The sequence below is a fragment of the Ammospiza caudacuta genome, chromosome 1, assembly GCF_027887145.1.
Source record: "Ammospiza caudacuta isolate bAmmCau1 chromosome 1, bAmmCau1.pri, whole genome shotgun sequence".
Taxonomy (NCBI): domain Eukaryota; kingdom Metazoa; phylum Chordata; class Aves; order Passeriformes; family Passerellidae; genus Ammospiza; species Ammospiza caudacuta.
The window spans coordinates 71,349,354-71,372,404 of record NC_080593.1 but is presented as its reverse complement, the minus strand read 5'-3'; the positions used below and the strand labels follow the sequence as shown (position 1 = coordinate 71,372,404).

Below are 23,051 nucleotides of genomic sequence, written 5' to 3'. Positions count from 1 at the left end.
TCCGAATTCGTCTGGATGTGATAGGAGCAATGACTTCTGACATGCATGTAGCAGAGATTTATTGCAAGCAAAAGTTGAAGTGTGATAATGCTACTGGGGTATTCTGTAATAATATGGTAAAACACTTGTCGTCACTTCATCTCAGGCAGTGAAAGTCAATTGTATATGCTACACAGAGACAGATAAAAAACATAAGTACACTTAAAACTTCATATGGTTTGCATTTTTCGTAACAGCTCTCCTGACTCTAATATAAGACAGGTTTTAATTTTGTTTTGGGTAAGTGGATGTGCTTACAGTCTCACACCCACAATTCCATGGCTTTAAATAGAATCGCTCCCAGGGTGCATAAAAGAACACATGCTGTTATGTGAAGGATTTATCCAGGATGCCAGGATTGTATTTATTGCTGGGAACAAACTGAATAAAATTTTCTATCCCATTCTGACACTAGCCCATGGAGAGCAGTGTATCTATGGTTTCAGTGCAGATCCTTCTCTTTCCCTGACGCAGGATTTGGTACAAATGACTGCTGTAGCAGGAACAGTAATTACTAATGATGGTGGAATCAGAATGGCCAGAGCAAGCCAAGGGAAGGTCAATGCAAAATGCCCCCCAAATGTATTTTTGAGCATGCTCAAAAGCAATCTTCACATTGCCTTTTCACATCTGCTCAGCACAGCCAGACTTCTAAAACACATCCTTTGGTTTCTGGGATCATTTTGCTGTTGCCTTTTTTTTTTTTAGCTGAGATTTCCATGCCCCAGTTTGGACCCTGAGCACAGAGGAACTCAGTCAGAGCAACGGTAGTGTTAACACTGAGGCAGCGAGTCTGTGAGGCAGATTCCTCTGTCCCAGGGCTAGGGTTAAAACCGCCAGACTCTTTGCATAAGCTGTTGTATCACATGGTGGCCGTTTTGGGTACTGTTGGCCTAAAATTGAACTTGTGACATGAGGTAAAAATAAAAAAGAAAATAAATCCCTCTGTATTGCATTACCGTATCCCTGAGGCATCAAAGTCGTGCGCTTGTCTCAGTCTGTACTCAGCCAGGAAAATTTAGCATCAAATTCCAAACTGTTGTCACCTGAAATGTTCTGGTAAAGGAAAACAAAAAAAAAAAAAAAAAATTGTACCAGGAATGATATTACTTTAGTATCTTTTTTTTCTTTTTTCAGGTGACTTCTTGTTTTTTATAGTTAGTGAAACAGTACCTGATGTGCAATTTTACTATTGTCTTATAAGTTACAATGACTTAATGGTGGAAATCTTTCTTACTTCCTACTACAGTGCACTGAAAACTGCAATAAAATCAAAAAGTGAAGTTCAGTGATGTGTTTAAGATAGAAGGCTCTTTATTTACACCGATTATTCAAAGATTCTAATTTTTAAGAGCCCAATCAATATAAATATTTTTCTCAAGAGAAGTAAATTAGCATTTTAATTAAATTATTTTAGATTAATATTCAGGAATGTAACATCTTGGGAAACTAATTGCAGTCTGAGGAGAAAATGCATGATGTTCAAAAGTGTAAAGCAAGAACTCTGGAAATTTGCAGGGGAAATATAAATTTTGAAATAAATTTCAGGTTAATTTGATGTTATTAACTCACTCTTTCTCCCTGCATTTTTTTTTCAATAATACTGTTCATAAATTTTTTGTCAGTGCTCTTGCTTTGTTACTCTTATGATCCTAAAAGATTATTCTTCTTCCTCCCCAGTTATACCCTCAAACATGTATAAACATTGTGAAGTGCGGCTTTATTATGTCTGAGCCTATCTGCCTGTGCTCTGGCACTTCTCTGCTGCTCTTAGCAATTTTTTTAGAGTACAAGTAGTGGTTTAACCTGAGTCAGGGCCCGTTACTGGATAGGCACTGGGCAGACCTACAAACCTGGACATGGGAAGCTAACAAGCTGCAGAGGCAGTTTTGACAGCCAGGACGAAAGGAAAGGAAGATTTGGAGAGAGAAAATAATTTTCTGAGTTGTGGTATGGACAACAGCATTTTTGTTTCTGTGGAGATCAGCAGTACTTTGGCCCATAGGTCATGCTGTCCCTCTACACCCTCAGAAGGAGCACAAGTCAGCTTGTGCTTAGCTGTAAGTGCTTAAGCAATCCCGGAAAGAAATAGGAGGTAAACAGGTGTTAGAAGCAGGAACCAGAATCTTTTTATAGTCAAATGTTGCACTGTAAACATTCTGTGATCAGTATCTACATTGTGATCACTATTCTGAGGCTGATAGTTCTGCTCCAGTGAACATGCCAGTACCTGACTTGAAAGCCTCATCTATTTTCTTGTGGTTAGATCATGGCCCCAACCAGCCCTTCCTGGCATGGGGCCCTAAGACTCCTCTGCCCTCACCGCAACCTGGGTACAACCCTTTACTTTAGCGGTGAGTAATCCTGTCAAATGGGAGTCTGCCTCTTTGTGAGGAGGTATTTTGTCTTACATTCATACAAAAATAGCAGGGAAAATTAATTAGGAAGGGTAAAAAGGGAGGGGAAAGCGGGTCAAATATCTTTCTGAATTGTCTGCTAGGTGGAGCCTGGGAAACATGTATTTGTTCTATAGTCTTGTCTATGTAATTCAAATCTGAGTAGTTAAAACTCTCGCATACTTTCTACGATTCAAATTTTTCTTCTTTTTTCCCTCTCTCTTTAGCTTTGAATTTCTTTCCCCTTTCTCTTCAACAGAATTTAAAGAAGCTCTTTGTTAGCAATTGCAACAACATCCTCCAAAATTAAAATGAAAGAAACAGAGAATATGTGCATCCTTTCTGTATTTTTTCATTAATTTACTTTGTGTCACACATGTCACTTCCAATCTAACCACTTGAAGAATAAACAAACCATTGTGGACCTAAAAATCTGTTCAAAACTTTTTGGCAGGAAAAAAGGACTATATTAATTTTCATTGTTGGTTGAGGTTTCCCAACAAGCAGCTTTACTGTTTCTTTTTTGCCTCCAGCTAGCAACTAAAGATCAGTTATAAAACTGTATACAAATACTTCCACATATTGAAAGAACAATATTTTGACATTCAGTGACACAAGGGGAAAAAAAAAAGGAGTAATCTAGTTTTTGATAACACAATGAGAACTTTGTGTTCACCCGAGGTCCATGTGAGAAACATCATGTTGCGTTAACAGGGAAGGCTGACCTTTAAGGTTTATCTGGATTATAATTCTTGTGGTTTTTATTAATAGAGCTGCCTACTAAAGTTTCATGAGTCCTCCCTGAGATCTGTAAAACAATTTGCCTATCTACTTATGAGAGAGAAGTTAGACAGTATTTCCTAGTATTTCCTACAGATGTGAGGGCTTTTTTTTCAGAAGACATTGATATTGTTTTCCTTTGAGATGGTCCACAAAGATTATCAGGTATTTTATTATCTTAGTAACTTTGTAATTGTTGGATTATTATCTTTCAATGTATCAACTACACTCTTTCAACTTGAAAGAAAATATCATGGACCTGAACACAGCTGTGCTCTGAACAAGTTCACCTCTAGAGCCAAATCACAGAATTTGACTAAATATGCAAGCATGCTTCAAATTGCTTCTGCGGAAATTTCTCAAGTGAAGCTTCAAAAATTTCTGAGAAAATTTATAAAATTAGTCCCTATCTCATACTATCTCCTAAGAGACTTGCTGTTTGTTTACTTTCTTGGGATTCTTAAGGTAAATTGTCCATTGTTTCTTATTAAATGATGTGTTTTTTCTCTCAGAGGAAATTGTTTTCATCTCAAATCTGTTCCCATTTTATATTTTTTGTGTCAGCAATGTCTCTGGTTTGCAAATGTCACTTTTCTGAATGGAAGCAGCTGCCATGTCATAAGTACTCAATGTCTCCTCTGCATGAGCAGAAAAGACACAGCTGAAGGAAAAACTTTGTGCACAGACTTTGGAGTCCTTATGTTCAGCATTACACAGTTAAGGAAGAAGCATATCAAAATGTATTTAGACTGATGAGATCTGATAGATACTCAAATGGTGTTCAGAAGGGTTTTTCCATGAATGGGGGTTCCTTGAGCAACAGATCTTGCACCAATGCTGCGATTTTTGGTAATCTGAGAAAGCAGGATGATCACTCTTTAGAGGAAAGGAAGAGGCATGTGTCCTGCCCTTTTTGGGAAGTACCTCTGTTGCTGGAGGTTTTGAGAAAGGGTTGAGCATGTGAAGAGTCACCAATTGCAATGATAGACAGTGGCTTTAATCCTGAACTTATGTTTGCCTTTCAAATACCAACTGTGACAGCCCAGTAAGGTTTTTATTTATTGGGCGTGCACCCTTGTTTTTTAAGTAGCTGAGCAAGAAGGGCTGTAATTTAGGGGGCAAAAGGCCAGGTAATACATTGATTATGCATACTCCCATATTCCTGCTGTCACTGGCTTCTTGGGAGTATCAGCATGCCTGGCAGCACATCCCTGTGGTTTTCCTTGGCAAGAGTCTCCCTGCTGTGCTTGCCTTGACCTATAACATTGTCAGAAACAAGTACTAAAGCAATAGTCATTACTCTAGACTGAGCTCCCATTGTGGCAGGGAGCATGGGATCATACCCAGCACTTTTGTACATTGGCTGTCAGGCAGGGACAGCTTACCATTTACTCTGATCACAGCACTTTTTGCTGTGCTTCAGCTTCACTGATGTTTTTCAGCCATGTGTGCTGTGCACCTGTTGTGTGCAAAACACGTGTAAGGATTTTTTTTTCCCCCCTCTGCTGTGTATTATATCTAAGTCTCACTGTCTTTACATAATCTCCTTATACAACACACTGTGATGCCTACGGGGTACACCCAGGACACACCTACTCTTTTAACAGTCGCAGAAGTCAATCAGATGTGGGTGACTCAGCCCCCAGAGCAGCACAGCACCTTTTCTTCCTTCTCTGCCCCTCCAAAAGTGAGTAAACAGATAAACTGGGAGCCGGTTTGGCTTCAGAGCTCTGAGTCAATGTCCCGTCTCACTTTTCTGAGGCACGACCATCAATTGTGGTCAGTTGTGCAGCAGCTTGAGAAGCAGCAGCTTGAGAAACCGCAGCCCGTCAGCTGGGTTGTGTCAGGAGGAGCCGGGCGATGGCATCTGGAGCTGCTCTGCATGCCAGGCCGGCAGGAAGTGCGTGGGCAGGCCAGCTCCACACGTCGCTCGGCACGGGAGATGCCAGCAGCCTCCATCAATGCCAGCGCAGTTGAGCTGGGACAATGCAGAGAGGGAGGTGGTACAATAGCCCTCTCTTTTGTGCCACGAATGGAGCAGTCCCTCATGATGCACGCAGGAACAGCAGTCATGCCAGGCCTTTGTGCTCACCATATGGGGAGAAGGCTCTCCTTTGCTCCCACATCCCTGCAAAGGCTCATCATGCTTTGGCCCAAAATGCTGAATTCTCCTTCTCAGTGGTGACCCCAGCAGGATAGCTGTGTTTGGGATCACTAGACTACCATATCCAACCCACTCAATGCTTCTGCCCACTTCTAGACAATAGAGTACGGAATACCATAAAGACAGAATTTCTATAAATGGTGATAAAGTACTGTTGGCTCTCTCCAGGTGGTGATGTTTTATGACTTAGTCAGAAATTGCTCCCTGATTGTTGACAGCCTTGAGGTAACCCATTCCTTCCGCAGTGATAAGTAAGTAGAGCTAGACATTCACCAGCCTCTGCTTCTTTGCCTCTGAAGCTCACAGACAATGCACCATGCATCAGGCTGCAACTATCTCTTCCATCTCCTAAAGTAAACATTACTGATTTGGTTTGATTTTTTTTTTCTTCATGTGTGGCAAATACAGAGTCAGAATTTCTCTGACTAGAGATAACACCTAGAAATACACGTGAAAGTGGGTTTTTTTACAGTATAGGTCTTGGAAAAAGCTGCTGTGTAGCAGTGCAAGGCAATAATAACTAGTACCAACAGGAACATTTTCTATTTATCCCATTGCGGGACCTGTTCAGTCATATTTCTTTTGGGTCTTGAATTGGATGAGACATATGAAAAGGCTTTTGAAAAAAAAGTCTTTTATTTCCAGAGCAGAAATTATCCACTGATTTAAAATAATAAAAGCTGAATTTATTTTTGCTCTTGAATAGGAAGATACCTGATTATGAGCCCATTTTAATTATACATAGTACGAGAGCATACAGTGAAACAAAAGTCTCAATATATGGAGTTAAACATAACCTCAACTACCGGATCTTTGTTACCCATGGATGACAGCCCAGTTAATAAATGTTTTCTTACTGGGGTGCTAGACTGGAAGTTAATGGTGAAACACATCTACAACATACTCTAGATTCTTGAGACAAGCAGACACTTCACAACCATAGTGACAATGGCATGCACAAAATGTATCTGTATGGGGATTGTGTTAGTCAAACTTGGATTTTCTCACTTACTAGCCCAGATGCAAACAATGCATAAGTAAAGAAATTTGGGCAGGGAGAAGACTGGTTCATGTTTGGGGTATGTTGCTTAAAAATGGGGTTTATATAGAGAAAAGGGTAGAGGGGAAAGATGAAAGAGGAAAGATTTTGGCAGAGGCTGGAGTTCAGGCATGCAGAACAGATACCCTAGTCCACATAATCATAAAAGTGTGTCTGCTTGCTAGACTAGTTACATGTCTCCTTTTAGCTTTCTCTCTTTGAAAGTAAATGACATAGAAGTACCTTTAGACTTTGTGACTTGCTAGACCAGAGCCAAAAAGAATTCAAAGATGAAAAATATGTTTGCCACTTTTGTCATTAAGGGAAGAGTCTAACTAAGAGACTTGAAGCCTAAATTGTTTCCATGGTAATTTTCTCCTTCTTTTAAACATCTACCCATATTTTGTTATTTGGACAGAGCAAAAAATTAGGAAGAGGGTGGCAGAACTGAAAACAAGTAATTTCTTTATTTGCTGTCAGCCCATCCAAAAAAGCCTTTACAAAGAAATGCAGGAAAATCCTCAATTCTCAGTTCCTGCAACAGAAAACTTCTTAAAATATATGACCTTGTGATGGTTAAAAGATATCCAAGAGCCAAAGCTGGGCAATGTTTTTATCCCAGTTCAGCCATGTCATGGGTCGGGTGGTTCAGCATGTGAACAGGAAGGTGAGAATGGTGAACTTTTGCCTCGGTTGTGCAGTCCATCAGAGAATAAATGGAGCAAATCACTCTGCAGCTGGATCGGGAGGTGAACGGCTGAATACCTCTCACACAGAGGCCTTTGTGTTCTGGACATGATCTAGCATTATGATGGGACACACTAGTCTGAGGCTTTGTAGCAATTACTAACCCATTATCAGGCTAGAACATGAGATCATTTATCTTCTAATTCAGAGTGTCACCTGTTCTTCATTTGCCAGTCAATAACCATTAATTACTTTCAGTGGAAATTTAAACAAAGCTTTTCCCCTCTGTTAAAACCAGTAAGCCATTCAGTAATGACAAATAAACCTGGAGCTGTATCACCCCCCTTCCTCTCATTCTCAGACTTGAGTCTGGTACAATATGAATTCTTAAAGGAAATGCCTAGAAATTCATAGGTCAAGGACCTTTATTAGTCTGATGTGAGGAGAATCACATTCCTGGCACTTGATGTAGGGAAATGATATAGCTACTGCCTGTACATGGATGTTTTATTGGTTGTCAAGGGCTGTACCTGAGGAAATATAATGTTGACTGTAAAACTTCTTCAATGTTTTTTCTCTCTTCTGGCTTGCCTTGGCAATTTTTTACAGACTGTTCACACAGACCCATTCAAAGCAACAGCATTTGGTCACCTTCCTCAAAGCAAAACAGAGCTATCACTTACTTTGTAATTTTTAGCATTTTAATTTCTTCCATACCTGATTGGATTGAGGTAATTCTAAGTGCTAACAACTGTAAATGCCAGAGAAAATAAAAGAACACACAGAGATAGACTCTCAAGTAACCATTAATCTAAACATTCTTTCCTGGTAGGATTTGAAGCAAAAATCACTTTTAGCAACTCTTTCTGCATTGTTTGATCATTTCTAAGCTGATCCTGTTGAAATTCACTGCAGTTTAAGGCGCATTGCTGAGACACTGATTGCTTGCTTTTTGAACTGGTAGACAAGAGTTGATAAATCCAAATTCATAAAACCTCATTGGGCCCAGTGTCAAAGGCTGTTTATTGTTAGGATTTTGCCACTGCCTCCTTCAGTGTAGGGTGTGATTTAGAGTAAAGGGAAACTTTCAACTCTATTTCATACTAATACAAAAAGTAATGTGTAAATATTTTAAATACTCACTGGATTGCTGAATGCCTTGGCATTGAAACTGTGTCAAAAGAATTACAATACACAGGTGTTTGAAAGTGGAGGGGTGGCAAAAATTGTTGGAAGTCTGATCCTGCTTCTGCTTAGACATATTAATATTACTTGAACAACATAGTAAATAGCAGGTGCTTATGCTAATTGCATATTAGGTCAACCAGTGTAGCATTTTTGGGTAAGGGGGAATTTTTACCAATAAATGATATTTTGTTGTTATTGCATCTCTCTCCAATGTAACTAACACAAGCATGTCAAGGCAAGAAAAGGAGTTCATTATGTACAGCAAACATCCACCAAAGCTGGAAGAAGTACCACTGCCCCTGATTGACTGATTGTCTAATGTTGGAAATCCTTTTTTCCCCAAAGAGTGCCCTCTCGTATGAGGAAGCATGTTGTTTTCAGCTGGACTGCTTAAGGAAGCCTGAATGTCTATGAAATCAGGGACTAGGCTGGGAGAACCAAAACTATCAAGCACTCATCTTATAGATACTCCTGTTACCTTTCTGTGCAGCTGCTGCTACTGTGAATCTTGCAGGCTTGTCCAGTCATGAAGAAACAAAAGCTGGTGATTTACAGTGACCTCTCAAATCAGCAGGGAAACCCCAGTGTTCCAAAAAAGCTCATATGAGAGATACAAGTTAAGACATCTCCTCCCCACAAGATGAGTTTCATCAGCCATTTGGGTATTTCTGCGTCATTGGCTAGGATGTTCAATCCTGGAAAGGAAAAATAAAGTTGCTGCCATTGTCCTGCCCAGCAGGTCATCTCCCTAAAGCTCAATTTATAATTTATGTCAAGGACTTACACAGCAGTTGCCCAAAACCAAGCTTTCCATGCACATTCAAGAAGTAAAAAGGTTCATAAGGAGCATGTTAATAAAATCTTGTCCCAACTTTGGAAGATGCATAAAATAATAACCGTAAAGAAAAATGGCTCACACTTATAACCATTTAAGTGGAATGTATTGCCTTGCTATGCAGACCACTGATTTATTGAGAATAGAGGGGAAAAATTGAATATTTCAGGTGGTATTTACCAAGAGAAACTGGGCTATCCCAGAGCTTTTATTAATCTGATTTGCAGAGTATCCACTACCATCAAGGGACCTACTAAAGTTGTTTTCTTTAAAGCTGATGTGAAGAGGTCAATGCAAATAGCATCATGGATTACAATGTGAGAGGATGACAGTACTTTTTACCATATGGAGAGAGAGTTGATTTATTTTGTTTCCCTTTTCTGGTTATTTATTAAACAAGGATCGTGCCATACATGTATTCCCTTTTCCTCTCCAAAGGAAATGAAGTGTTTGCATCATTTTGATTGATCTAAAGTAATAATTATTCTGTACACCTACAGCTCCTATGCAATCAAACAGTCCAGTCACTAGAGCACTGCCTTGCACATCAGAAAATTGAAATGTACCTGTGGTGATATCTCAGACAAGTCACACATGTCTTTGAATACCTCTTTTCCATCTGTTTTCCAGCTTTCAGGCTGACTTAGCTGGCCAGCCCTCTGAGATGGCGCCCACCCATCCTTACTTTCTTGTAGGAGAGGACTCTGTGAAAGACTTTGCTGGGAATTAAAAACTGGTCCCATGAAATGCAAATATGTTGGCAGTCAGATGAAGTTTTGCTTCAAAAGATGCTGCAAAACTCTTGCTGCATGAAGAGTCCTCTGAAACTGATGTTAATGATTGTGTCACTTTTCCACCAGGGTTTTCTCATTCCTGTGTGAAAAGTTTATTCTACCATACTTTAATATTAACATTCAACACATATTCAGCAGGGAAACCAGATTAACTTGGTTAAATACCTTTTAAAATACTTACTCTTAATTAAAATCTCAGCTTAGGCAAAACAAATGTGGCAGAAGAAGCAGCTGAAAGGACCCGTATTTTCATGCTTCAGTGAGTTTGACATCATTCTGTAGCAGACAGACAACAGCACTCTGGACTGAAACATTACAAAATTTTGATCTTTTCCCTATATCAATGTCAATTCATGCAGTGCTTTAAACAAGTGAATCCGTGCTTATGAGCACTAAACCAAGTCTCAGTGTTCAAAAGTAAACATATTAAAGTCTCCCCTGCAGAAACTCCTGCTGTGAAACAAATTGAAAATCAAATACAGCACTGTTTTCTGTAATAAGAAATAATTGAACTCTTTTCAGAGTTGCACTGAACTGGTTAATAGCCACTGTGTAAAGAAAGTGCTAATTTCCCCAGCTTGGGGTATGTGTGTGTACGTGTAGTTATTTCCAAATCAAAAATGCGGTAAGACAATATCATGTACCAAAGAGGCCACTTACATGTGCACTGAATCTGACTTTGTTTATCTTTCTGCAGGCCATGTGGTTGATGTTGCAAACGGATGAGCCTGAGGACTTTGTCATAGCCACTGGGGAGGTCCACAGCGTCCGTGAATTTGTGGAAAAGTCATTTAAGCACATTGGGAAAACCATTGTGTAAGTATAAGGAGGAGAGAGTAGCCACAGGTTGAACATTTTCAGTCTCTCATATCTACTGGGATAAAACAGAGCATTTTTTGTCTACATTCTTCTTTCCCCCCCTCCCACTTTCTTCTTGTAGCATATGAGAGCTTCCATGCAGATATATCTAGTGTTGCCCCCCAGATCATAAGATAAAAAGATAGATGGGTTAATCTAAATATTTTTATCAGTCTTCATTCTTTTTTCTCCCTGTCTTGGGGTAGGGAAGCCCCTCCGAAGATGTTAGTACCAGGGTACTGATCATCACCTTCCTGCAAGAGGGGCTTTTCTGCCCAATTCCCTGTTCTGTGCCCCAGATCCCCACAGTCCTGCTCCCACCCTCTGCCATCTGAAGAGGAGGTGACACCTACCAGCCCTGTTCTTTCCAGGTGACAGCCCATCAGTCACACTGCATGGCTCATGTAGCAAACCGCTCCACATTCCTACCAGCTCTTCTCCTACTATGCTGTAGAAATGTTGAGCAGTGGGTGCAGAATGTTTACAATGCATACTCCACATAGTTTGATTGAAAATACAAAATTCCTTCCCAAGGCCGTATAATAAAACCAGGATGGCTTGGTGAGCGCTTTCTGTAATTTATATTTTTATTGTTTATTATTTTTTCAATTTCCCTCCTTCTGTATCTTCTCTGGGCCCCATGCATCAACATACCAATCTCAGCTGGAAAAGGGAGAGGAAAGCCACAGGCTCTTCCATGACGCTAGCGCCAGGGCTGTTCCTCAGGCCATCAAAGTCACTTGTGCAGCTGGTGAACTTTTGACAGGGCCAATAAGTTTTACTTGGGAACAAAAACTTGACAAATTCAATAAATATGCAAAAGTGCACAGATATATACAGTATTATTTGAACAGCCAGTGGGTGGCTGGGGAGGTAATAACATTTTCTCCTCAATGAGTTTTTAGTCTGGTTTCAATTTTTGGCATCAACTTCCAGAAAAAAAAAATTCTGATGAGGGAGAGAGAGACCATATAAATAGTATTTCTAACCCAAAAGCTCAGTTTGGGGAATATGTTTCTCTCAATGTTTTTCACATTTCTTGATTGCAAGATGTCCCAGTAATCACACATTGTCCCATATACCTTTAGAGTACTAAGGTTTGAAAGTCTAAAGGGGAAATAGTAGGAGCTCTAATAATTGCTTTGTCTTTCTTAATTTTTCTTCTCTTTTTATAGTTTAGTTTCTTGTGTTTATAAGTTAATTCTACCTAGTAAGAACAGATAGGAAAATCCTGCAGATTCAACTGCTCCATATAAGTAAGAATTCTAGTGATTTGGAGAACTACATTGTCCCTGTCTAATATTATTTGTCAAAGCAACAATTAATGTTTGGTGAACAACTGTTTCAATTTTTTAATTTTGATTACCCACAATTAGAGTCTGATATGTAAAGGTCAGTACCTAGCTGAACGTCTTTATTTGCAGATGTTCCCTACCTCACAGTTTCTTTTGATATCACTTAATTTATCCATTACTTTAAAACTGAACCCCCTGCTTTGGTGCTGTTCTAAGAAGTCTCAGCATTTCCCAAGAGTGACAAATCAGCATGCGCTGTTCAGAAAGCAAATTAAGTCCTCAAGAAAACCTAAAGAAAACAACAAGGCCAGAAATAAAAGTGAAAGTACTTCTATTAATAGCTTCTGCTCTAGAGGGGATATTAAAGGATTACTTCAGATTTAGTTGTTCCTAACACTCAAAGTTTTGTGTCCTATTTGTTTAATTTTTTTTTGCTTACATATGGCTCCATATGGTAGATTGTGTATCATTCATGTTGATGTTTAATGCAGTCAGTATTTCAACTGAATCAGTCACAATCTGATCTCTGAAAATAACTTTACAGTATAACTCCAAATGTGAAGTAGAGCAGGTATTTTGTGTGTATGAAGGCACAGTTGCCTTTTTTTATTACTAATCAATAGCAGCAATTTGCAAAAATTGTGTAAGAACTCACATGACACTTACTGACACGGATTTTTAGGAACATAAATTGCTCTAGAAATGCGGGCTTGGTTTTCTATTCCCGTTGGCTCTTCTAAGTTTTTCTTTCCTGTGAATAAATTTTTAATTCCTAAGCCATTTACAGGTGATATATAAGTAACTATACATATGGGGACTGAGGTGACATTTTGAGTGCTAGTGATAATTTTGTTGCTGATCCTTTTGACAGTGGTGTAACTCTGAACATTTTGCATGCAGCCTGTTCAGATAAACCTTTCCCCCTGCTCCCAAGGCAAGAATAACATTACAACATACCCACTACTCATCCTGTAGCCATTGCTCATCTTTCAAATTGCACTAAATGTAAAATATTCCTCAGGATTTGGGAAGTTTTGTTAAGAACCTCCATAGTTTTTCCAGGTGTCAGCCTGACCCATGCTTTTGCAGCACACACACATGGTCCTTGGCCAGCTGTCTGGTAACCTCTGTCTGGCAACCTTTCTTTGAAAGCCCCAATGAATTTCTACTCCCACCTCCTCCAGTTTGAATATATCTCCTTCAGGGAGTAGCCTGGCAGAAAAACCCTCCCTTTTAGCATTGTGAGACCCCACTGGTGAGTCCCATTTATCTGTTACTTTTCAGTTTATGAGGCACATAAGAACCAATGCACCAGAGTGCAACAGCTAAACAAGTTCCCTCAAGGATGGCTCCCTTTTTCCTATTACTGTTCCTCAAAGTTTCGTTGAGTTATCTGAGGTTTCTGGGGGTTTTTTGCAGGATTGCAGGTATTCTGAAATTTTTCAACCTCAAAAACATATCTGAGAGATTTCCAGCAGCCTTTTCCACTGCTACAAGCAATGGCACAGCTGCCTAGTACTGCTGTACAACCCAACTCTCAAAATTGATGAAATGATGGAGTAAATGTCCAGGATAGATGTCAAGGCAAACAAAAGTTGGCAGAGCTCAAACCACATCTGAGAAAACTGGGCACATGTGCAGGGGCTCTTCACTACCCCTACTTTGTGCTTTGTCAAAGTTGCAAATGTAAAATCTTAGCTGTCACATCATGATACTGCAGTAGAGAACAGAAAAAAAGAGATCCTGGCTGCCTCATCAACCAACTAAAAATATTTCTTTTATTTTTTTAGGTATTTTGTCTTCCTAACAATTCACATTAACTTGTACAGCTGAAAATCCAGGACAGCCTAAAAAGTCTTTCCAAGAACATAACATAATATTCTGTCCTAGCCAGTCATTAGCACATGTCAGGACTATGTCTTCTAGCCAAAACAAGAGAGAGGGAAACTTCACTACATTTTTGTAACTAATAAAATGTACAGCTGCAATGAGACTGATTCTCTCTCTGAAATGGACTGTGAAGTGTTCGTGGAAGTTTATCTTCCTGGGGTGGATGTTTTCCTCTTACTTTTTTTTTTCAAGGGAGAAATTTCAAATTATATTTATATAGTCCTCTGAATCATTCAAATTCAGTCCTTTGTACTAACAGGAAAGCCTCAGAGCTACAAATATTTTTCCCCTGTAAGGATTACATTTTTTTTTCTTTTACTTTCCCTTCTGCCCATTACTAATTAAGTGCTACTTGGGGGAAACACTTCCCGCCTATAATTTGAACTTCAGCAGGGTAAACGAAACAGGCAAACGCTTGTCTTGACTAATTTTCTGCCATTAATCATATTAAATTAGAACAGGATTGCAAAGATAGCCTGAAACCACTACAGCACTCAGAGTTCTTTGCAGACTGCTACAAAGGCTCCTGTCTGCAAATGTGGAAACTAAAAAAAAAAAAAAAAAACAGAAAAGGAAAGGAAAAAAAAAGAAAACCTGTTCAAGCTACAGAAAGATTTATTGTGGTTTTTATTAACATAAAAATGCGTGCACATTTGTTACGGAAATATTCATTGCTTCCAGGATCAGAATTAATTCAGAAAAAAACAAATATTTTACTCTAGTCATTTGGTTCCACATACAAATTTTATCTTGACTAACATACTAGTTGGTCTTATAAAAGGTCAGCCTAAAAAGGGGAAGTTTGCAGATAAGCTATAAGGTCTTCTGAGGTGAACTCCTGTGGCTTCTTCAGTGACAGTGAGGGTTGAACTGAGATTGAACTGAGGGAGGAGAGTTTTTCTGGTTTGTTACTTGGGGGTTTTTTGTTTGTTTGTTTTTTTCTTTTTATCTTAAAATGGAAGGCTGGGTTACAGAAACACATGAGATTTGAAGGACTGCTGTAAGAATGGAAGGCATGTGGGGCATGGAGGAGGAGCCATCGGCAGTCATCAGCAAAACAGCTGCTATTTCCAGATCTGGCTTTTGCCCACCAAAAATTGCTGGCTGGCCAGTGCTGTGTGTCATATTTAAATCAGAAAATAAAATTTAAAGCTTTCAGATGAAGAGGAAGGGAACAGAATCTCGTACAGCAACCGGAGGCATTTTGAAGAGCAGTAGTGGAAAGGAACCCAGCCATATCAGTGAAGAGTGCTGGCCTGGGTGAACCCTCACAAAAAAGAGTCCTCATTTAGGACTTCATCAGCTTTGTCATCATTCTCAAAAAAGAGTATATATTTCAGGGGCATTTAACCCACCTCAACTGGAGAATTAATTCTTTCAGCTGAGCATGCCCTCATTACTTTCTCATTGATACAAGGCTTTATCTGCAGGCAGATGCAATAACTGTTTCAGAACTGAAATTAAGGGTTGAAGACTATAAGAGTCTAATTATCTGACTACATAGGAGATATGAGGGTTTCTCCAGTAGAAAGACTAGGTAAGAATGAAATATGGTGTTTCATGGGAAATTCCATATATCTCACCCTGAAATTAAAATATTTGTCACAAATGCAATTTGGAAAAAAACCTGATGTGAGGTCAGTTGGACTCGTTTGTTTTTTCCCTAACCTCCACTTAAAGACAGAATAACTGAAGTAAGAAGTTTTTAAGCCATTCTAAAGAAAAAAAAAAATCCATTCTTAAAATGTAAAAGCTTCTCTTTTAGATAATATAATTTTGTGTCAGGCTAAGACTAATGGAACTTACTTGAAACCAAAACTTTTCTTTCCATAATGCTTTAATTTTCACAGAAGCATTAATATTCTTTGAGAAAACATTTTCTTCCCAACACCAACTTTCACAAATTGGAGTAAAGGGACAGAGTTTCAAAAGGTTTCCAATGAACTGGAAAGAATTAAAAAAAAATAAAAGAAACAAAAAATAGGAAGTCTAGCATGTATTTTTTATTGTCTTGTAATATGGGGAGTAGCAATTTTTATGCAATATACTATTGGACTAGTAAAAAAAAAAAAAAAAAAAAGACTACCTGATTCATCAGAGCTTTTGAAACAAAAAAATATACATTCCTTTATGGTAGCATGCTTTTGATTTAAGCACAAGGTCATGGTTAAGCAATCCCAGTATCTATGATTACTTTGATGTTTCAGAGCTGCTGGCAAGGTTGGTGGTTGAGTTGGTGGCAAAGGAACATATGAAGAGTCATATTTAAAGTTTCCCAACAAAAGACTACCCTCAAAAATATATTAATGGTCTGTTATATGGTGTCAGTTTTGCTATTTATAATGTACCAGGACAGAATTATGTGCTTTGGCCTAATTTTGTGTGTAGCAGAAATCAGGCCACAGATCTGAGAAACCTACACAAACGGTATATCATATTAGCTGTGGAGGAAAAGCAAAATCTTCATACAATTTTATTTTTATTTAATTTACTGTTCAGTTTCAAATGTTAAAATATTTTCTATTGGCATTTATTTCATAAATGTGATCCTTCATAAAGGTGATCATGATAGCTTTATTTTTCATAAAGAAGCTGAGCAGCTGTAGGCTTTAGTGGGTTTCAATATTTTTTTAAATGCTATGGGTTTTGTTTCTATGTAAAGATCAAGCAAGGAGATAAAATGCATATTCTTGTTCAGTTTACCTCTGCTTCTGTGGCAATTTTCATTTTTTTTTTATTTCTTCACCACCTCAAAAATATATGTACTTTGACTTGTTTCCTCCTCAGTTACAGCCAGACCATTTGGTCCATTTGCAGTGCTATTCCCACCCCTCCTCAATTATCCTGGCTCCCCTGTTTCCTTTCCTGCCCACCTCACACCCTACCAGGTGGGTACCCCAGCTTTTCATCCTCATAAATTCTTCTATACCTCTGAGAGTTTTCATTGCTTGAAGCTTGGTCTCTCACTGAATAGTTATAAGAAATGAAAAATAATTGGAACACCCAAAAATAAAAAAGCCAAAGAAGCATTCATCAACACTGACAATAAGTATTGTAACAATAGCAATATGTTAATGATAATAGATATGAAATTAGCCATAAATTAAATGCAATCCATCCCACTGTAAATCCAGAGTTTAAAAGCTCTTGGTGTGAAGAACTTTTGAGGAAAGTACACCTGCTCGTGCATTTGAATCTTAATTTTATGGAAAATTGTGAGGTCACTGATAGCAGTGGAAAATCAAAGCATTATGGAAGTTTTAGTTTCAGTAAAGTTTTAGTTTCAGTAAGTTCCATTAGTGTTAGCCTGACACAAATTATATTAATAATATCTAAAAGAGAGGCATTTTCAGAACGGATTATTTTTCTTTCTTTCTTTCTTTCAGAATGGCTTAAAAAATTCTAACTTAAGTTATCCTGTCTTTAAGTGGAGGTTAGGAAATAAACAAAACAGTCCAACTGACCTGACACCAGGTACTTTCCAAATTGCATTTGTGACAAATATTTTGATTTCAGGGGTGAGATATATGGAATTTACCAAGAAACACCATGGCTGACCATTGACCATCACCCCGAGCAATCCCAAAGCACCCACCTCAGTCAGCGAGGCACTCGACATGCAAGTGTAGATGCAAAGGGCACCAAGCGTGCTTTGTCAGGAGCAGTTCCATGGTCTCACCCATCCTTCTCCAGGTGCAGGACATGCTGGCACACGGCTGGGGCCACCAGCTGTGACAGGAAGCCCATCCCTTGGTGCAGTGGGAGGGTGAAGCCAGGCAGCGTGGGGCAGGCAGCAGCCTCGCTGCAGAGGCTCCAGGAGCAGCGTTCTGTGCAAATCCTGCACCAGGCCACGGGGGCTCTGGGCTTGGCACCAGCTGGGCTTGGGGGAATCCACTCCCAGTCCTCCATAAATCTAGCCCAGTCCTAAATTCCTCCAGCCAGGGATCCATTGTGTTTCCCCCAGTTTACACAAGGCTGTTTTGGTGCCTGTGTGGGCATCTGCCCTGCGGAGCAGCAAGCTGGGTAGTCTTTGTGGCTGGAGCTAGCAGAAACCACAGCACAACGTGAGGGTTCCCCATGCCCCTCTCCGCCATGCTCATGCTTCAGGATAATTTGGTGTGACATTTTCCAGTTAACAATTCTGACTGCAATTTGGCTATAAATTAAGGATGGTTTCGGTGTGGTTTTTTTCTCTTGCCTTGTGGTTTGAGGGATAGGGGAGGGGGAGTTGGTTGGCAAAATGGATGTCTTGGTCCTGGTGTCAGGCTGGCCCCCACACAGTCCCTTTTATCAGCTGTATGATGATCCCAGCTGTGAGCATCGAGGTGCCAGGAGTAATTAGAAGCGCAGCTATCAAATGTTACTTTGTTCACAATGAGGAGCACTTCTCTCTTTTTTTTTTTCCTCCTCCTTGTGAACTTTTCACATTACTGGGCTGAACAAAACGGGTGGAGATTTCTCCTCAAGCTATTTCTATTGTTATATAACTTTGACAGCGACATTAAGTGAGTCTTTGCTGGCTGGCTGAGCCTTCTGGAGCCTTTTGGGTGTTAAATGGGGTTCTCTGCTCAGTGACCTCCAACAAGAGCTGACGTCTCCTGATCTAAGAGCTTCCTGTTGTTTTACTGGTGACGGTTGGTTTTCTATTAAGCTCATTTGAGTCCTGCACATTTTTACCCTCTGCCCTTTAAAGGGAGGGACTAATGTTAGTTTTGGCTTCTGAATGAAAACTTCGCAGTTCAGGCTCACAACAGAGCAACTGCAAAAAAAAAAAAAGGAGAAGGAAGAAAATTTAAATTATAAATCGTCTTTGGCATCATGGCATGCCCCATTAACAGCTGACTTCACTGTCACTATTATCTGTAGGACATTATTTCAATGTCAAATGTTCCCAGTATCAAGCATCCTACAGGCTTTGCTAGTCATTCAAAAGTCATGAGCTGTGCTTAAAAATTTGTGAGATTTAAGAACTTGCAATAATGCATATTTCTGCCTTTCAGTGTTAAACCTTCATGGGTACACAGAGGTCACATTTTCAGACTTTTCTCCGTAGCCCTCAGGGCTAGAAACTCCAAAATGAAGGCTGAGATTGTCAAAGAATTAAATTCTTCTAGGAGCTTGAGGGGGCAGGGGGGCAAGGAGAAATCATATCAGTGACAAAATCCCAAGAGCTGGGAGAAAAATTAGTAAGTGGGACGCTAGGGGTGCTATTATTTCCTTGCTGGTGACTGAGGCTAAATAGCCTAAATCACAGTGCTGCTTTAATTTATACAGATTTTACTTTAACATTAAAAAAGCTAGAGAATTTCATCATCACATTCTTAAGCCAAGCTGCTTCAGAGCCCCATGGTACATATATATGCTTAAAAGCAAAACGCAAAGAGAGGATAGAATTTCAATCATAACTCTGGATTTTGTGCATTCAGTGGATGATGTTTGATGCGCTGATGTACATTCCTACACATGTCATCTGGAGCATTTATTTGGAGTGGGAGCACTGTCCCCAGGCTTCCAGGCTGCAGCCTGACCTCCCCAAAGGCAGAGCTGTTCACCCACCAAGCCATTCCTCTTCTGCTGCTCCTGAAACCAGGACAGTCCCCAAGAAAATAATTCACAACGCAATCAGATCACATGAATTACTGCAAATTGCAGGCTGTTCAACACATATGAAACTAATTTGGACTGAGGGAACTGGCTTTCAGCTCACAGGTAGCCAGTAGAGTTTATAATACATGTATGTGGACTGCCATGTCGAGGTAGGACTGAAAACCCAAGAACTGTTTTTGTTTTGTTTAGTTTTTTCTAGTTAAGCACAAATTAAATTATGCAGCTTAATGCTATTCAAACAGAGCTTCACCTCTATAAAATTAACAGATTAAAGAGTTCCTGAAAGTATTGGCCAAAATACAAGAATTAAAAGTATTTTAAGAAAACAGCTTTGAATGAATCCACAAATGAAAAACCTCACTGTCATATTTATTTACAGATACATGAGACATTATGAAATCAGGGCATTTTATTTTCCCTTAGCATTATGTGTTTAATTTGGAAGTCCTGTATTTTAGACCTTCCACTGAATCAAAAACCAAAACAAAGACTTCAAAAGCCATTGTTACTCTATTCAAGTCTAAACTCTCCCTTTGTTCCTTTAGCTAATGAGTTTATACTGTCCTGCAGGGAGAATTGACACCAGCCTCAAGTAAATGAAAGCAGGCCAAATGTTGGTAAGATCAGAGCACTAAAGTAATTATGGGTTGATTAAATGTTTATCTTCTTTACAGGTGGGAAGGGAAGAATGAGAATGAAGTGGGACGATGCAAAGAGACTGGCAAGATTCATGTGACAGTCAATCACAAGTACTACAGGCCAACTGAAGTGGTAAGAAAATGCCCTCTCTTAGCTTTGCAAATGAATAATCCAATCACTCAGCCAATAAATTGCTGCATTTGGCCAGCAGTCTGTGAAAACGGGTTAATTGCACTCCTGCTGCCAGCTTTTAGAGCTCCAAATTAGCCTGCTTGCTGGCCCCTCACAGCCAGCAAGAAACAAGGAGCAGGCGGGAGGAGCGGATGGCCCTCGCACAGGGACACTGCTGCTCTTTGGTCACCCTCCCGAGTGGGAGAGACAGTGCTGAGGGGCTAAAACATCATATGGGAAACACAACAAAGCATAAACCAGCTCTTTGTGAATGGGAATACGGGCATCTCTTCTCCAGCTGCAAGCAGGGAAAGCAGAAGGAGGCCACGGATGGGTTTGGTTATGAAGTTCCACCCTCTGTGCTTTCACTGTAGTGTTTCAGCTCCAGCCACTGCGTGTCCTCTGTCCAGCTTACATCTGGGTGGGTAACTGGGGGTGCTGCAAAATCCTGTTTTAGATGTGCTTGTATGCTTTGGAGGGTCCCACTCAGCAAATGCCCATTTGCAGAACATATCTTTACTCCCAGGAATGTTTCAGTGAAATCTGCTAAACCAGCACATGCTGCTGGCTGGACCAAATCCCTAATCCCTGTGCTCCAATCACCTAGTGAGGATTCTGGGAGAGGGGGAAAACCCAGCAGTATTTCCAGGTCAGGCAGGATGGTGGCAATGCACAGAGATGGTACAGGATGAAGCCTGGTTTCAGGACACAGGGAACAATAGCCCCAATTGTGCTATTTGGGAGTGGGTGTACCCAGGAGAGGATTTCTCCTCTCCTGGGGAAAGTGACACGAGCCCCACTTGCTGCTGACACAGCATCATCTGTCAGTGTGCCCATTCAGAAGAGCTGTGATTCAAGCAAGGGGGTGACAAGAGCACCTTTGTGTTGCTGACACAGATTGCAGGGTGGGAGTAGGGGGCTGCTGCTTGGCAGTGGGCATGGGTTCTAAAACTGAAATTCAGAGGCGCATAGAGACTTTCATGTTTGTTAAAAAGGGCTGGACCTGTGTATCAGAATCAAATGCTAGGAAGTCATTAAGAGCTGTCTGTCATTCTGTGCTGTGGTAAGGTGTCAGGGTGATAAGGAGGACAGAGACAAAAGGACTTGCGAAACAGGAAAAGGACACTTGACCCAACAAGTCTGTGCTTTGTGAGACCCACTTTCCTGCTTTGTCATACCTCTTACTAGCAAGTACGTGTTCACTCCTCAAAATTCATGATTAGTATGCAGCTCTTTGGAAGTCCTCACTGTAGTTTAACGTTATTCATGCGCTCAGATGTTTTCTGCTGAAACAGTGCTGCCCGTGGTCCTCTTCGTCTGTGTCCCTATTGGTGTCCCTCTGGGAACACAGTTTCTGGATTTTAAATTCAGCTAATTATAATTACTGTTTTGGGAAGGTGCATAAGCACACATCCCTCAGGAATACTCAACATTTCTAGTGGCTCCATACATGAGAATAGGGAGGAATTCAAATACAGAGTGGAATGTGGGCTTGGAATAGGGCTGTGTATAGCCACAGGAGATGTCTGATGCTTATCTGAAATTACCTGGTTTCTCATGGCACAGCTTCCCTTGAATGAGGGCCCCATCTCTATCTTCCAGTACCCTCATCTTGCCTTGCTTTTAATGAAGTCCCAACTTGGTTCCTGTCTGTTCTTCCTTCCTGTTCTGTGGAACCCAGGAAGGCTGTGAAGCTGCTCAAGTGTGATCAAGGTAGAAGCACAAAGTGAAGTACCTTTGTCCTAAGGAGCATGCAGAGGAACTCTGGGGGAACTCTTCTATGAAGAGATGTGGTATCCTTTTTCTGCCCTCAGTTTCATTTTTAGATCATCTCAGGATGGATAACCAGAATCGCTTTCTCCTTTTTGTTTTTAATTCTAATTTGATTTCCATTCCTTGCCAAAGGCAGGCAAACTACTGTTTGTTTCATTCAGGGAATCACATCTGTGCAATTCAAAATACTGGACCAAAACCCAATCCATCAAGAAAGCAAGGAAGAGCAATGAAATAACTACAGTGTACTGACAGCATGTGTCCCCTGCTGCCACTTGCACCAATACTGCCAAAGGCAAGAAAGCCTCAGGTTGACATTTTGGGAGGAGGCTTAGCCAGTTCAGTTAACAGCAATTCTGTTGTTGAATCACAGATGACACAGAAAATCTGATGCTCAGATTCTCATGTCTTATTTGGAAACATTTCTGTCTGTCTGTCTCTCTAAAATTTAACATGGTATTCTGGAAATTGAAAATAAACTTAATTTAATCTTGTGTACAGTCAGTTCTGACAGTGCCAATACATTCATTTGAAAACACATTTGTTTTCTTCAGTTAGTGATCCCTGGGGTCAAGGCCTCCCATTGAAAAGCTTAGCTGTACTGAAGAAGAAACCTTGAAATGTGAGACAGTCTTCTGGTCAAACTAAGTAGACCCTTTGAATGTCTTGGCTCTAAATCTCTTCACTCTGCTTTTGACTGCTGTGGGGCCCCTTGATATTTACTGGCCTTGGGAATTGTTCCTGCTAATGCTTCTAATGCCTGTCTCTCTCCTTCCTTCCTTGTCTCTTGCCAAATGCAAACCTATCAGTATCATTTCTTTCAGCTTTTATCGAATTCCTATCAGTATATTTTCTGACCCTTTTAAAATGCTTTTGGAGGCTAACCTGCTGCATGG

General features: G+C 40.1%; 1 protein-coding gene across 1 annotated transcript in view; it reads left to right on the top strand.

Moving 5' to 3' along the window:
- The window catches only part of GMDS (GDP-mannose 4,6-dehydratase), a 407,910-nt gene that overhangs the window by 313,494 nt on the left and 71,365 nt on the right, over window positions 1-23,051 (top strand). Inside the window, exons 8-9 of the mRNA XM_058807075.1 lie at window positions 10,620-10,738; window positions 20,247-20,343. Coding sequence (XP_058663058.1) covers window positions 10,620-10,738; window positions 20,247-20,343 — 216 coding nt within the window. The remainder of the gene's footprint in view (window positions 1-10,619; window positions 10,739-20,246; window positions 20,344-23,051) is intronic.